Source organism: Ursus arctos, unplaced genomic scaffold (genome assembly GCF_023065955.2).
Source record: "Ursus arctos isolate Adak ecotype North America unplaced genomic scaffold, UrsArc2.0 scaffold_19, whole genome shotgun sequence".
Taxonomy (NCBI): domain Eukaryota; kingdom Metazoa; phylum Chordata; class Mammalia; order Carnivora; family Ursidae; genus Ursus; species Ursus arctos.
Window position 1 is genome coordinate 33,512,361 of NW_026622863.1, and position 16,901 is coordinate 33,529,261.

The window sequence follows — 16,901 nt, forward strand, 5'->3', positions numbered from 1 at the left end:
ATGTGTGGTGGCCTTCTTTAATCTCAGCCTCAGAGTTGAGTGTCAGCCTTGAGCAATTGCAGAGACACGTTTTCCTGTGGCCCCTGAGCCCTCCGTGCATGCTCTGGGGCTGGTTGTTTATAAGAAATGGGACGCCTGCGGACAGCCAGCCTGGGATGGGTGTTTACATTGCAAGTGAACTTAATTAAGCGTTTTAGGCAAAGCACCTTAGCTACTAGTGCTTGTAGGTGGTGACCCTCCGAGAGTGACCAGCAAAGGACAGGCTTGCTCAGGGGGAGACCAGGGTGGCCATGAAGTAGGGTCTGTGTAGCATGTGACCAAAGACCAGTGTGTGTGGCCTCACCAACCCCCAGCTGAGTCTTCCTGCCTCCAGGATTTTGTTGGACAATTCAGAATTTCCACAGCCGTTACTTAGAAAGTTCATGCTGTGCGCCAATGGGCCAAACTCCTTATACCATCCCATCTCATTTAAAACTTCCAATCCTGGGGCGCCTGGGTGGCACAGCGGTTAAGCGTCTGCCTTCGGCTCAGGGCGTGATCCCGGAGTTCTGGGATCGAGCCCCACGTCAGGCTCTTCCGCTATGAGCCTGCTTCTTCCTCTCCCACTCCCCCTGCTTGTGTTCCCTCTCTCGCTGGCTGTCTCTCTCTCTGTCGAATAAATAAATAAAAAAAAAAAATCTTTAAAACTTCCAATCCTATCTGGGGAGGGCTATGTGATCCCTAATTGCCAGTTGAGAAAGCTGAGTTTCAATGAGCTAAAGAGACTCACCCTGTCACGTGGCTGGGATTAGGACTAACCCCAGAACTAAAGCCTGCCTGCTCTACCCAGTGCATCTCAATAGCATATGTAGCTTTTATTGAGCACCTACTATGTGCTAGGTGCTTTACAAGCCTTAAGCATCACAGCAACTCCATAACAAATATATCATGATCCTCACATCAGAGTAGAGAGGACCGTGTCTTGACTCTGACACAAGGTCAAGTGCGTGGTCGGTAGATGACAGAACAGGATTCATAGCCACCCCGAGACTTGAATCCCCTCAGGGGTAGAGATGTGCCTGCCCTGCTCACCCCCACTTCCTGGCCCACCAAGATGATTAATAGATACTGGTTGAACACACGAACCCAGGGCTGGGTTAACCCAAAGCCATTCCTCCCTATTTCTTCCTGCAGCCCCAGAACAGAGCCCCCGCTCCTGAAATATCTCAGTGATACTTACTTTCACAGCAGTCACCTGTGAAAAGATGTTTGTGAAGAGGATAGATGGTTGTCTGCCCCGGGGCTAGACAGTTTACCTCCCAAAGGCTGGAGAAAGAACTAGAAGGTCTTTCATGGTCTCTTCCAATTTTATGAAGACTAGCATCACCGTTACTGCTATTATTTCCATCTAGGTGCGCAAGCTGGAGTCCTTACCACTGAGACAGATACGTCCTTTGGAGATGGACATGATCATAAACACAGTCCTGAGGGCAAAACTAATCGAGGCGATTAGAGGTCAAGATAGTGGCTCTTGGGGCAGGGAGGGGCAGGGGGACTGGTGACTGGACAAGCTATGAGGGGCCTCCAGGGGGTTCTCATGTTCGGTCTGTTAATTAGGATGTAGTTCATATGGGTCGGTTCAGTTTGTGAAGCTTCAGCAAGCCATGCAGTTATGGGAGCACATTTCCATAGGTGCGTTTTTAATAACAAGGGTCAGATGGAACGGTCAAACTGACAGTGGTGGCTGTGTCAGCTTTGGATCCAGCTTACCCCTCCCTGGCTGTGTGGCTTAAAGCAAGGTACTTAACCTCTCTGTGCCTCTATTTTACTCACTGGAAATGGGCCTGCAGGGCCATGAGGGCCTAAGCCCCTTGTACTTCATTTGGTAAGAAATTTGAAACCTTCAAGTGTTGTTTAAATTTTGTCTTATTTTGTTGTTGATTAGCAAATGACATTAGGTTGATTTTTTTCCCCCTTAAGAATACATTTCTGGTTGGTGTATTCTACATACTTCCAATGCTTTAAACCAGAGAAAAATACACATAAAGTGTCCACACAGTACTTAGCACACACATGCTCAATAAATGTTTCCTCTTAGCACTGTTTCCTTTCTTAGGTATAAAAAGTCACCAGACAAGAATTTCTTGGGAAGGTGTTCTCTCCTAAGCCCATCATCATGGCAGTGGATATGTGATGGATATTTCTCTGATCAATTTGTTTTATGGGAATGAAATGTCAGTATGACCTGGGTGCTACTTTTTTGCATATTATAGTTGTACCAGCATTGGAAGCATATATTATACTATAGCAAGGAATGTATTCTATAGCAGGGAAAAATCAACATGTCACTTGCTAATTAACAGAAAAATTACATAAAATTTTTAAAACCTAGAGGTTTCAAATTGTCCGCCAAATGGTTTGAAGGCCTCATATATGTCAGGAGGGCCCCCGCCCCTTAACCTCATCCCATTCCTGCTGCTCCCAAGCCCCTGACGCATGCTGAAGGCCATCTTACTCAGCTCCTGCAGGAGGTGGGCTGCCTTTCCCACCTCCAGGACTTTGCTTTCAGATTTTCTAGGAAGAGTGAATGGAAACACATTACTCTCTCTCTCTTACTTGCCACCCCCCCTCCCCACCAATCTATGGTGGGCAAATACTTTTACTCATCTCCCAAGGACTATTTCAAGTGCCACCTCCTCCAGGAAGCCTTTCCTGATCCATCCATTCCCCAGCTGGGCCTCCTCAGCTCTCTCCTCTCTTCTCCCCCACCTCTGCTCCCCTTTCTTTTTGAGAAGGAACCTGTGAATATATTACGTTACTCTGCAAAGTAAAAGGGTCTTTGCAGATGTGATTAAGTTAAGGACATTGAGGTGGGGAGATTATCCAGGTGGGTTCAGTGTAATCACAAGGGTCATCACAAGGAAAAGAGGGGGGTCAGAGTCAGAAAAGATGTGACAACAGAATCAGAGGGCAGAGTGATGTGACCACAAGCCAAGCAATGCAGGCAACTTCTAGAAATTAGAAAAACCAGAAATGGATTCCCTGCTGACATCTTGCTTTTTAGCCCTGTAAGACCCATTCAGGTTATATCTTCCAAAATGGTAAGATAAAAAATTTGTGTCATTTTAAGCCACTAAGTTTGTGGTAATTTGTTTCAACAGCCATAGGAACCTAATACAAGTCTAGAGCTATACATACATTTTCAGGGTGGTCTTGAGGAACTGGTCAAGAGACCCTGCTTTTATGCAGTGAGTTTGATTTTCTCCAGTGTCTATGTGAATGAGACATCCACACAGGTACTGATCCTTTACCATACGTGGAATCGGGTACTAGGTCACCCTCTGATTGTAGTAGGTATCAAATGTTACTCCAGGGGCTGAAATGGCCAGTGGAAGGTTTCCAGGGCTGAACCAGGTCCTGGGGAAACACAGCCCAAGTATGAGGCCTTCTGGACCAGTCCTCCAAATCCAGACCTTCGCTGGAGGGATACTAGCATGGTAGAAGAGATAGTCAGTGGGCCAGGTCAGCACCTCTTGGCAAGTCGACTGAACATGTCTGAGCCTCAGTCCCCTGCTATGTAAAATGGAGCTCATAGGGATACTCACCTTGCCCTATTGTTGTCTCAAGTGAGGAAATGTGTGTGAGAGCTCTTGTATCCAGCACACACTAAAGGGGACCATCCTAGTGAACTTACCTTTCCTTCCCTAATACCTTTACATGGCTGAAATTGACCTTAAAGCTCTATAAAGTTGTCAGCCTGGGATGATTCTGCATCTTTTCTTTTAGGTGAAGTCTATTACAGGAGCAAATACCTGAGAAGTGATACCTACAATGCCAACATCGAGGCCAACAGGATTGTGGTGTCAGAGTTTGGAACAATGGCCTATCCGGACCCCTGCAAAAACATATTTTCCAAGTAACTGTCCGTTTTGAATCTGGTCTTGCTTTTTGATATCCTCGGTGGTCAAAACAACCAGTGTCTGCTCCCCTGACAATCCTCTGTAGGGTACATGAAAACCTTCTCCTGGCCAGGCTTTGCCCATCTATGGCATGCAGTTCTTGATCACTGATAGCAAGAGAGGAAAAAGGCATCTGACAGGTTATTAGGTATTTTTCCATATGGCTGGTAGGAGAGCAATTTGGAATCATCTCTCAAAATGACAAACGCACATTCTCTTCAGTCTAGAGATAGGCTTGCTTGTGTCTGGAATGGCAAACGTACAATGTTATCTATGGCTGCATCATTTGTTATAATGAGGAACTGAAAATAACCCAAATGTTCATCAACAGAAGGGCAGTTAAATAAATAAGAGTGAAACTGTACAAGAAAATACCAGGCAGGAGCAAAAAGGGGGGGGGGGTGATAAGAATGCTCTATATGTGCTGAATGGAAAGTTTTCCCAGATACCTTGTTGAGTGGTGGGCACAGGGTGGACTAAGGTGTAGAAAGAGCATATGTTATGCTATGTTTTGTGTAAAAAAGCAGGAAGAAATCTGGATTTATTTTTGCTTGTATGTGCATAGAGAAAGTGGGAGGATCTGTGAGGTGGGAAACTGGCAAATGAGAGAAAGACATAGGGAAAGGTTTTCAGCTGAATACGTTTCAAATCATCTGGGCTATGATGGCTATGAATGTATTACACGCTTGACGATTAAACGGTTGGCTGGAGAATCAGATCCACTATCAGTAACTCCTTCCTGATATTCTCGAGATATAGATGAATTAGGAAATGTGCTAGCAGTAGACTGGCCCAGAGATGGAAGATTGCTCCTGCTTTTCTGGAACTGACGTCATCTTTCCCGTTCCAGGATCCCATGCTGGGGCTGGCACACAGCAAGCCCTGAACTCGCATTTGCAGGCAGGGGAGGAGCCAGGCAGGAAGGCGGGAGAGGAAGGGAGGGGGAGGTAAGGAACACAAACGCTCCACCGGTAGGGTGGCTTCGCTGCTTCTCCATTCGCCAGCAGGGGGAGCACTAACCAATACATGGATCCAGGATCTTCTGATCAAACTAACGATGAGTTTTCTCTCATTTGTTTGCTTTCCTTTAAAGAAAAAGAAAAAAAAAAACTAAACTAATTTCCCGGACAAATTCAGAGTGTCCATTGTGGACTCTCATTCCTTCCAAAAGCAAGGATTAGTTGTTTTGCTAGCCTTAGGGGGCCATTATGGCTGGGTACATATGATTTCTGTAGAACTTCTTAAAATACTTCAGAACAACCTACCAGCTCTTGGTGTCTCTGGTGTGGAAGACCTTTGGATTTTTGAGAGCCCAGGAGGGTTCAGTTGGTGGCCGTCTTGTCCCAGATGACTCACTTCTTTTTTTTTTTTTTTTTTTTAAAGATTTTATTTATTTATTCGACAGAGATAGAGACAGCCAGTGAGAGAGGGAACACAAGCAGGGGGAGTGGGAGAGGAAAAGCAGGCTCATAGCGGAAGAGCCTGATGTGGGGCTCGATCCCATAACGCCGGGATCACGCCCTGAGCTGAAGGCAGACGCTTAACCGCTGTGCCACCCAGGCGCCCCCCAGATGACTCACTTCTTAGCTAATTCAACATGGTGGTATCTTTGGGCAACTTGATCTCCAAGTCCTCCAGATTCCTCAAATGATCCTTTGGGACTTGGAACTTTTTCTCCCCTTAATTGAAGTAGAGCATTTTAAGTAATAGGAAAACTAAAGCCATCTTGAGCAGAACTTTCCATCTGGGTAGACACAACCATTAATTAGCTCTTGACCTGCTTTCCTCCACAGAGCTTTCTCCTACTTGTCCCATACCATCCCCGATTTCACAGACAACTGCCTGATTAACATCATGAAGTGTGGAGAAGACTTCTATGCGACCACAGAGACCAATTACATGAGGAAAATCAACCCACAGACTCTGGAAACCCTGGAGAAGGTACCAGTGAATCTACTACAACCAGCATCAGTTCCTGGCTCGTGAGAGGGACCCCCTGGGTTGGGCCATTGGGCTGCAGGAACTCATGGGGGCAGCCTCTCCTCTAATGCCATTGGATCCTGAGCTTCCCCAGCACAGCACTTAGCACTAGATTCTAAGCTTCCCTGGAGACTGTGTCATTTCATCTCTGTGTCTGTGTTTGTTCTTAGGGCTACCGAAACAAAGTACCAAAAAGTAGGCAGGTTAGAACAACAGAGATTTACTCTCTCACACTTCTGGAGGCTGGAAATCTGAAATCGGGGTGTCCTCAGAGCCATGCTCTCTCTGAAGGCTCCAGGGAAAGATGCTGGCTTGCCTCTTCCGGCCTCCGGTGGCTGCCAGGAATCCTCGGTGTTCCTTGGCTTATAGATGCATCACCCCAATCTCTTCTAGAGATACAAATCATTGGATTAGGGCCCACCTCCATCCAGAATGACCTCATTTTAACTTGATTACATCTACAAAGGCCTGTTTCCAAAAATACGTACCAAGGGTTAGGACTTCAACATATCTTTTTGGAAGACACAATTCAACCCCTAACAGTGTCCACTGTCTTGGCACCAAATGGGAGCTTAATGGCAATTTGAATGAATGACTGTACTGGATTGCCTGGACTGGAGCAGCCCTATGTTGTATTGCCCTGAAGAGGGAGGCCTTCGGCAGAGAACAGGGGGACAAAAATAAATGCCCAAGCAGGTACCTTTCCTGGGCAGAATCAAGTCAACATTTTCATGAAAATCAATAGACCCACTTATTTTTTTCTCCAGCTGACTATTCAAAGCCTCAACCTCTTCTCAATACATGTTAACGACCTGTTAAAGGGAATGCTTTTCTTAGTTGCAAAATTATGTGCAGCACCTTTTAAGCTGGGCGGCATAGGTCCAACTGATGTATGCTTCCCACAAAGCCTCAGAGAGGCAATACTAGGAGAGAATGAAGCCTTGCCTGACTTTTGGCTGGAGGTCATGCTATTCTGGGGGAGGAGAGGAGGACAGCTGGTTCCCCAACCATGCATTATTCTGTGGCTGTGCCCTGTTAGGAGTGGGGGGTCATTACTGAGCTTGTTAGTCAAGTTTCGCTTTGACCAAGTGTTTTTGTAACTCTTTGTTCCCAGAATAATTCTACGAGAGAGGCCTGGAGATTTATGCCTCTGTGGCATGCAAAAGGGGAGAATTTAAATGACGTAACCAGAAAGACGCAAAGCAGCAGTTTAGATGAGCGCTAAGTCTGCCTCTCTGCGCAGGTCATTGCTCTGTGGCGAGGCATTCTGCTGCCATGCTGAGGACACCCAGTAGGGCCAGGGGGCAGGCTTGCAACAGCCACCACAGAAAACACACGCAGCTCAACTGACTCCCCTGCGACCTCTATGCTGTAGGAGGCCGCCCATGCGGTTATATCAGATCACACGGGTAGACATCCTCTTTAAAGCTGAAGTCTGCCTTATTTTCACATCAGGAAATATGCAAAAGTAGCCATCACCTCTCTGAACTTAGAAGCAGCTGCTTTTCACCAAGTTTCACCCTCCCCCATTTTTAAAACCAGGTGGCTGTCATTTTGCAGGTTGATTATCGCAAATATGTGGCTGTAAATCTGGCAACAGCACATCCTCATTATGATGCAGCTGGAAATGTTCTTAATATGGGCACATCCATCATGGACAAGGGGAAGACAAAATATGTGATCTTTAAGATACCTGCCACTGTACCAGGTAGGTTAATTTGGGGATATAACGAAGGACAGATGCCAAGGGTGGCTACCTCCAAAGAGTTCTGATTTTTATTGATGACACAAGACTCAATCTGACACTTTCCCTCATGGGTGATTCAGATGACCATGAACACACTTTTCTCCTTCAGGGGAAAAGAGATGTTAGTGGGCTTCATTTTGAAAGAATGAATTCCTATTACTTTACTATTCTAACCTGCTTTTCTTTAGGCTCCAATTCATTGATTCATTAATTTATCCATTATTCATCCACCATCTACCTATCCATCCATCTGTCTGTCCATTCATCACCCATCCAACTATCCATCATCCATCCATCCACCTGTCCATCCATCATCCGTCCAACCATCCGTCTGTCCATCCACTTGCCCATCAAACATCGTTCCTTCCATCCATCCTTCCATTTTCTTTTTTTAGTTTTCGAACATAACTTTGCATGCCAAAGCTGTACTGCCCACTTTCATCCCATCCCCTGAAGCCAGATTCCTAGTGTTGTTATGGGAGCTCAGCCCTGCTTCAGATCTTCAGCCGTTCAGACCCCCCACTCATTTCTCTGGGCCTTCTGAACCTTCTCCATTTAAGGCCAAGAACCTGGAGCAAAGCCTGGGCCAATTGTGATTTTATGTTCCTGAGGGGAGGAGGCTCCTGACCCTTGTTTTTCCAGGACCCTCCTGGGAACCACATCCAGGAGACCAGGCCTCTGACGCTGGTTGCACAGGGCTCAGGAGACAGGGCAGAACCAAGAGGGTGCTTGGCTTGACCTGCCAGTTTAGGAAAACTGGCTTCCCTCTGTGATCCCTGCTGGTCCTCTCCCTCATAGTCCGTAGAGTCTCCTGAGCTTATTACTAGGCTCTACTGGCATATGTGAGCCCCTAAGGTCAGAAGGCACAATGAGAGGGGTGCCTGGGTGGCACAGCGGTTAAGCGTCTGCCTTCGGCTCAGGGCGTGATCCCAGCGTTACGGGATCGAGCCCCACATCAGGCTCCTCTGCTATGAACCTGCTTCTTCCTCTCCCACTCCCCCTGCTTGTGTTCCCTCTCTCGCTGGCTGTCTCTATCTCTGTCAAATAAATAAATAAAATCTTTAAAAAAAAAAAAAAAAAGAATTATGGTAAGAAACCTTTAAAAAAAAAAAAAAGAAGGCACAATGAGTATTCTTGTTAAATGACACTCCCATGAATTAAGCCAATAAAGGAATAAAGGGTCCAGCCATACTCCTAGAATGTTAGACCTGGGGATGGTCTAGGCATTTGAATTTGCCACCTCACAGTACAAGGAGGAGGATGAGGCCCAGGGGGATCAGGTGACAGGCCCATGGTCACAGAGCTCACAGGAGCCTCCAACATCATGTCAGCAGCTCCCCACTGAGCCCCTGCTGCATGCTGGTGGCTTCCCTGGGATTCACGCCTGTGTCCTGCCTCCTAGGCCAGGGTGCTTTCCATTTCAGTTTGCTTTGTGCTCCATTTGTTTTGTGAAGAAAAGAACCACCCCACAACCCCACAGCATCCCTCCCACCACCCAGCTGTTTATGGTGTGCACAGGTGGCCACAAGAAAGGTGGGGACGCTTGCAGATAACTCATTATAAACCAGCCCCAGGCCTGGGTGGGGAGGCCTTTTGGCCAGTGGTGACTCATCCTGACAGAGGAATAAGAGCACGAACATGTACTGCGCACCTTTGCTGTCTGGACGCAGGGCGAGCTACTTGGACTACTTCATGATTTCATTCTGTTCTCTCTCTCCACTCTGTGAGTGTTATTATCCCTAATAACAGAGGCGGTGGCCAGGCTGAGAGGGCTGTGTCTTCTTGGCTTAACCTTGTGCCTTTGGCCATAATGATAGACCATATTCCATCACGCCTCAGTTTTCCATCTGTAAAATGGGGATCATACAGTCTACTTCCATTCTCACAAGATGTATAATAGCCCCTTAACACAGTGGGTGCTTAGTCTCACCCCCAGGTGCGTTAGAATGGTCAGCACGAAGAGAAATTCATGGAAACCCTGGGAGATACATCTCAAATGATGGTCCTCAGCAAAATATCAAAGTTGAAGCCTGGGAACCCAGCCCATCCCCTGGGTGCTTGACAGAAATGCAGAATCTCAGGCCCCAGCCCCACATACTGAGTCAGACTCCACACTTTGGTTATGATCCCCAGTGATCCGTGTGTGTGAAGAGGTGTTGTTCCAGAGCAGGGGCTGACAAGCTTTTTCTGGAAAGGGCCCAAGAATAAACAGATGAGGCTTTGCAGACCTGTGGTCTCTGCTGCAAGTCCTTAGCAAAGCCGTTGCAGCTTGAGAGCAGGAGCAGCCACGGACCCCACATGAAGGAGGGAGCGTGGCTGTGTTCCAAAGAAACCTTGATGCAAAAGCAGGTGGAGGCTGGGTCGAGCCCCCAGGCTGTCGTGCAGACCCCTGGCCCAGAGGCCTGGCTCCGGGGCTCCGTGTTTTCAGATTGTAGCCCAGGGGTCGCAGGGCAGGGGGCACTAAGTGGGAATACCCAGAGCCCCTGCGTCAGCCGGGCAGCAGTTCCTTCATTGGTTCACTCGTCAGCTCTCATTCAAAGGTTCTTCTCAGCAAGCAGGTCAGCTTGAAAGGCTCAGCTGCAGGTGGTGGTGGTGTTGTCTGGGGGCGGCCAGGTTCTGTGCTGCTCCTGAGGCTTGCCTTTCTCTAGAGGACAAGAAGGGGAAGAACCCCTTGAAGCACACGGAGGTGTTCTGCTCCATCACCTCCCGCTCCCTCCTCTCCCCGAGCTATTACCACAGTTTCGGAGTCACCGAGAACTACATCGTTTTCCTCGAGCAGCCTTTCAAGCTGGATATCCTCAAAATGTCAACCGCGTACATCCGGGGAGTGAACTGGGCCTCCTGCCTGGCTTTCCACAAGGAGGACAAGGTAAGGCCTGGCTGGGACCCCCAGCCCCGCTGGGCTGGCCCATGTGAGGTATCCTGGGAAGTAGACTGAGGTGGAAGTTGGCATGCAGGAGGTTTCCTAGGGAGGGAGGGTGTGAGCTACCGTGCAGTCTCCCTGGAAGCATCAGCCAAGCTTCCAGAGAGTTCTGAAGCTGAATGGTCCTGCAGAGTGGTCTCAGGTGGGAGCAAAGGGGGCTAGGGCCCCAAGTCAATGAGTCAGTAGAGCAGATGGTCCCTGTCAGAGGAGCATGTGACCTCAGGCAAGCCGGCTCTCATCTGCCAGGCAGTCCACACCAGCTCTGCAGCCAAGGGCTACTCCTCAGTCCTGACCCATGTCTGGGCTCCTTGCAGCTTCCACCATCCACGGACAAGACCCTTCCAGCATCCCGGCAGCCACCGGGTAATGTCAAGGAAGGGGTGCCGTAGGTGATTTAGATATCATAATGATAGAGCGTTCTACCAGATAGATGGTACAGCCAAACATCTTCGGGCACACCTGAGTGCTCCAAGTGTGGATGTGTAGATACGTGTGTGTGCCTGCTTGTGTATGTGCATGCCTGTGTATACGGGTGTGTGTGTGTGTGTGTGTGTGTGTGTGTGTGTGTGCGCACATATGTATGTGCATGGATATGTGTGTATGTATTACTTCCTATTGAAATGAGTAAATTTTTACTTGTGATAAATATCAAGTAATTCTTAGTGTTCTTTATTCAAACAATGTACAAGGAGAGAAAGTAACGTGTCAAGTCCCTTGTCCTTCCCCTTGGCCGCCACCCGCCACCTCTCCAGAGGAAACCACCACTATGTGGCTTTAAGACCTGCCTTTTTTTCTCAGGGAGGACAGTGAGGTCCCTCCTCTGCTCAGAACATTCTAGTGATTTCTCATCTTCCTCAGAATGAGATCCAAAGGCTTCACTGACCAGTCTGCAAATCCTCACAGACCCACATCCCAACCACTGGGTCCTTGCTCACTCAGTCTCCTTTTGGTCCTCCTGTATCTCAAACCAGCCTAACATGTTTCTGCCTCAGGGCCTTTGCGTTTTCTGTCCCTTCCACCTGGAATATTCTTTCCCAGAAGGCTTCCTCCCTCAGTTAATCCAGATCTCAGCTCCCTGAGGCCTTTTGTGATAAACCAATCTGTAACAGACCCCGCCCCAGGCTTCTTCATCCCCTACCAGCTTCATTTTTCTCAGTAGTGCTCATTATCCTTGGCACATTATTTGATCATTGACTGCTGGCCTCTCCCCCACGAGACTATAAGCTCCATGAAAGCAGGGGCTTGGTTTTATTCGGTCTTTCCTGGAAAAGTATTCCTGAAAAAGTGTCTGATGTGTCCTAGACCCTCTCTATATATTTGTGGAATGAGTGCTGGGGCAAGAGGGCCAGCAGGGAAGCCAGCTGTAGTCGGGTTTGCTCTTCAGCCCCTGGACATCCCTTGGCCCTCAGAGAATCCAGTGAGAAGACTAAGCAAGCAGGCAGAAAGCCCTGGGAAGGGCTTTGGAATGCTTTTAGAAGAGAGCTTCCTGAAAAGTTCCTGTGCCCAACCCAGGGACTGGGGTCATGGAGAAGAAAAGAGCTAAAATAATTCTATATTCACCTGCCCCCCCCCCCCCCCCCCGTTGTCAAAGCCTTCCTCCTCTGTACTCCCACTTAATGTTCAAAGCTGGATTCTGGGGAAGGAGAAAAAGAGGCACATGAGCTGGGAGGAGGTGGCCAAAGAACAGCCTGGAGTAGTCCCTCCCTGCCTTTCAGAGGGAGGGTGGTTAGGCCAGAGCTGCCAAAAGAAAGAACCCCCACACATACTTTGGATTAGGCAACTGGGGTTGCAGATATGGCTAATTACCACCCAGAGTGATACCGCCTTGTGACACCCAGAGGTGTGTGCAGATACCCATGTGGGCCCCTTAACTAGAACAGGTCACTCCACACTGCAGCCCCCAGGATAAGGGAGGTTGCCGTGACAACTGCATTCTGGCAAACCAGGCAACAGGTGGACGGTCGGGAGAGGGGACCCAGAAAGGCTGGTGTGATTTTAGGGTCTTAGGGGCTCCGGCTATGGATAGAGCCCAAGGAGGGCCAGAGGACTGGCCAGTTCTCTCCAACATGGCCATTGCCAGGGAGCTAGCTCATCACGGCCCACCTAGAGTCACAGTCAAGTGAAGTGTGGGGAGGGATGGTATACCCTCAGGGGCTTCCCCCAGACTCTGTCCTCCTGGTGATGCAGAAGCCCCAGCAACAAAGCCTCCCTCTGCTCCATCTGAAGGAGGTGATCAGGGACTGGCAACAGCCAGGAGCTCTGGGGGAGGGGATGCTCCAGGGTCATAAGCTAGTGGAGGGCAGGGCTGGGTCTTGTCCTGCACCCACTGTCATCATGCCGGGATGGCAGAGGGAAAGCTGACCCCTGGTTGCACCTCTGCTTTCAGACTTATATTCACATCATCGATCAGAGGACCAAGAAGCCTTTGCCCACCAAGTTTTACACAGACGCCATGGTGGTCTTTCATCACGTCAACGCCTACGAGGAAGATGGCTGCCTTCTGTTTGACGTCATCACCTATGAGGACAGCAGCCTTTACCAGCTCTTCTACTTGGCCAACCTGAACCAGGACTTTGAGGAGAACTCCAGGCTCACCTCCATCCCCACCCTCAGGAGGTTTGCCGTGCCCCTCAATGTGGACAAGGTAACGGCTTGGAAGGGGACCCATTTCATTCCTGGGGAGTGGTGAGTCCTAGTGGGGAGTGACTTTGGCACTCATTTGATTGACATTGAAATCCAAAGTGAGGTGTTCTTAAAGACAAAACATTTTTTCATTGTTTTTCCAAAAGTGGTGCATATTCATTGTAGAAACCTAAGAAAATATAGATTAGGTAAAAAACAAAACAAAACAAAACGGAAAAACCCATGAACCTATGAACCTATTATGGATATATTTGTTTTCCTTTTTTTTTTTTTTTAAGATTTTACTTATTTATTTGAGAGAGAGTGAGTGAGCAAGAGAGAGAGAGAGCAAGAGCGGGGGTTGGGGCAGAGGGAAGGGGAGAAGCAGACTCTCCCACTGAGCAGAGAGCCCCATGCGGGGCTCCATCCCAGGAACCGGGGATCATGACCTGAACCCATAGCAGATGCTTAACCGACTGAGCCACCCAGGTGCCACTATTATGGATTTATTTGTATTGCCTCCCACATCTCTCTCTGTCCCTCTCAGTAGACAGACAAACAGACATATTGGTACACATGTTGATGTATCCGTGTGTATGTATATATAATACACATGCCCATTGATACATATCTCAATAAAGCTGTTAAAAATTCTGTGTAGTAGAACTTCTCTAAAACTTATATACATATATATATGTATATTTTGTATATATTTTATGCATTGCTTAATTTTAGAGAAGGAAATCATGGAGAATTTTTAACAGCTTTATTGAGAGATCATTTCACATACCATACATTTAAAGTGTACCATTCAGCTGCTTTTAGTAACTTCACAGAGTTGTGCCGCCAGCTGGATTTATTAGCCTGGGAAGAAACCTCGAGCCCTTCCACCAACCTCCCCCCACGCCTCCATCCCCAGCTCCAGTTGAGCACTAATCCACCTCCCGTCTCTGAGGATCTGCCTGTTCTAGACACATCACACATGCGCCAGGCGGTCTCCCGTGGCAGCTGCCCTCCCGCCACTGTGTTTCTGAGATCCGTCTCTGCACAGCGCGCACCAGCCCTTCCTTCCTTTTCATGGTGGAATATGCACATACTGTGTTGTGCACTGCTTTTTTCCCACTTATGTGTACGTCTAAACATCTCTCTGTGACATTCAATATTCTTCGACAACATCATTTTAAATATTTGCGTGACAGTTCCAGGCCGGGATTCATCACTGTTCACTTACTTAATACCCTCCTGTTGATTAGTCCCCTTCTTGCTTTAAAAATGACCACTAGGCCAGACATTATCCTCAATTAGGGTGATGCTACCAAGGCTCTGGGCTTGGTTTTGGAGGCTACAGAGATTCCTGGCTCCAGAACTCACTGACTTCATGACTTAATTAATTTAAAGGAAAGCAAATTCAATTCAATTCAATTTTGATGGCTCCTATTTACTAAATGCACTCTATGTGCCAAGTACTTTGCTAAGCATTTTATTTTCCTTGTCTCAGTGATCAAAACAACCTATAGGAGAGGTTCTCATATTAGCCTCATTTTACGGATGAAGAAACTGAGGCTCAGAGAAGTTAAGGAATATGCCCAAGGTCACACAGTCCCCAGGGGCAGAGCCATGATTAGCACCTGCAGCAGTCTATCTCTCAATCCATACTTGTAGCTGGTAAAGGTACAACTCTACAGCTCTCCCCAGCAGGCCTAAGTCCTGGAAAGAGCCCAGACAGGTCACCCTGGCCCCTCTCGGGGCTCTGCAGGCCTGAGAAATGGAGGACACTCCTACAGAAGGCCCAGAGAGCCTTCTCACGCCCTCCCTGCTGGGCTCCTCAATGCAAGTGCACAGGCGTGCTCTCACCCAGTCAGCAGGGGCCTGCCTGTGCACCCAGGTTTGTCTGGCTCCAGAGTTGGGGTTCTTTCCCATCCTTCCTGCATTTCCCCATCTGTAGTCATTGGTATATCTCTGTCACGATTTTCACTATTATCTCCTATCACCTTGATTTAATATTCACAAAGTTGTGTTTTGTTTAATCAACTCACTCTTGCAAGGAAACCTATCACTGGCCAAAGGAAAGCTAGCACTGCTTGCTGCAAGTAGAAGACAAGCATAAACACAAAGCAGTGGAAAAAAAAGCAGAGATCTGAAGCTCTAGCCAGATACTGTTGCTTGCCAAGACTTAATCTATTTGTTACAAAGAAAGTTCTAAAAGCATGAGGTGTTAAAGACATAGTGGCACCTCACTGAGACTCTCTGACCCAGTCAGAAAGACAGGAAGAGAAAAAGGAATGAACCTTCTCCCCACGTGGTTCGGGGCTATTGAATGAACAGCCGCCTTCCACAAAATCATCACGTGGGCCATACCGCAGTGCCATGCTTGGTCTCCTGGTTCCAGGAAACAGTGGGGGGTGTCATAGAGCACACAGGTGGCAAATCTTGAGGCCCGGCCCTGCCTCACACCGACCTCGGCACCGGGATGGAACAGAGAAAGGAAAGGCTCCCTCCCACTGCCCACACACCGAGGGATTTTATAACCTTTTATCATGCTTGAAAAATGATTTGCTTCCTTGGAACCAGGCTAAGAAGTTCAGCATGTATATTTTGAAAAGCTGCCATGTGAGCCAACTACTGCTTTGAAACTAACAAGTGTGAGCCCTGGGAAGTGTAGCTCTGGCCATGCTTTTTAATTGCTATTTATTGTCCCTTAAAACATCTTCTTGCTTCACTTTCAAGTTGCCCTGCTTGCATATTGAAATCAAAAAGTTGAGCAGATGGACATGCGGACATGTCCAGATCTGGCAGCTCTAATTCCGTCCTATCCAAAGGCTAAAAGGACAGACCATGGGAGACACCACCTTTTCTCTGGCACCCATCCATCTGGGGCCTTTGCATGTCACTGTCCTCTGTTTGCAACCCTGTCCTCTTCCCATCAGGCGTCTGCTCCAGTCTTGGCTGCAGGTTGGACTGGGGGCTTTGAGACCACACCTGGGCTGGGGCCTGGGGGTGGAGAAGGGCAGAGCATGGTCTCAGGCTGCAGGGGCTTCTAATTTGCAGCCAGTCTAACAAATTCCAGCTCGGCCTTCAGGTGTCAGGATCATCACTCCCTTTAGAGGAGTTTGTATGCTCTGATGGCCCCTGCAGCTCCTTGCTGAACATTTGTCTCAGGTAAATGAGCTTGTCCAGTCACCTGCCCTGGGAAAGCTTTGAGAGGGCCAGAGCCCTTGGTCTTGTCAGCTGTTTATCCCCTGCATCCATCACAGGGCCTGGCACTCAAGAGGGTTCTCATTAAGCTCCTGACTACTCTAAATCAATGAATGAAAGACAAATGGGTGAGAAATGTGAAGAGGGAGTCTCCAAAGGGACAGAGTCTCTCTTTAGCATTTGGAACATTTCCCAAGTGGAAAGTGCTTTCTGTATAGAATGGTCAATAGTGAAGTATGGGACCTCCCAGCTGCCCCAGATTCTCTTGTGTTTGGGCCAGCTGGGGTCAAAGGAAGGTGGGGCCCCTTGGCACCCTTGGCCTGTTTATGTAGGGTGGCACAGATTTGTCTAAGGCGGGGCTGGGCTGGGAGGGATGTGGACGTGTACAGACAGTTTGGGCAGCCGCCCTGCCCTCGTCCTGCAGGGCTCAGTGCGCTGCCTCCAGGTGGGTTCATAAGTACTTGCCTTCCCTTCCAACAGCTATCCATGCGTAAGG

The 16,901-nt window shown here is 48.3% G+C and overlaps 1 protein-coding gene and 1 long non-coding RNA gene across 6 annotated transcripts in view; one reads left to right on the forward strand and one right to left on the reverse strand.

Annotated features, from left to right (window-relative positions):
• Positions 1-16,901, forward strand: part of BCO1 (beta-carotene oxygenase 1) — a 71,988-nt gene that overhangs the window by 44,701 nt on the left and 10,386 nt on the right. Inside the window, exons 13-17 of the mRNA XM_057314673.1 lie at positions 3,766-3,895; positions 5,732-5,879; positions 7,479-7,626; positions 10,314-10,534; positions 12,975-13,232. Of these exons, the coding sequence (XP_057170656.1) occupies positions 3,766-3,895; positions 5,732-5,879; positions 7,479-7,626; positions 10,314-10,534; positions 12,975-13,232 (905 nt within the window). The remainder of the gene's footprint in view (positions 1-3,765; positions 3,896-5,731; positions 5,880-7,478; positions 7,627-10,313; positions 10,535-12,974; positions 13,233-16,901) is intronic.
• LOC113252532 (uncharacterized) overlaps positions 1-16,901 on the reverse strand; it is a 55,307-nt gene that overhangs the window by 8,400 nt on the left and 30,006 nt on the right. Inside the window, exons 3-4 of one of the 5 annotated variants that reach the window (XR_008960204.1) lie at positions 5,204-6,307; positions 4,959-5,023 (exon numbers count right to left, since the gene is read on the reverse strand). The exons of 3 other annotated variants lie outside the window; for them this stretch is intronic. This is a non-coding gene — a long non-coding RNA (uncharacterized LOC113252532). The remainder of the gene's footprint in view (positions 1-4,958; positions 5,024-5,203; positions 6,308-16,901) is intronic. One more of the 5 variants, XR_007191059.2, reaches the window with a different exon arrangement.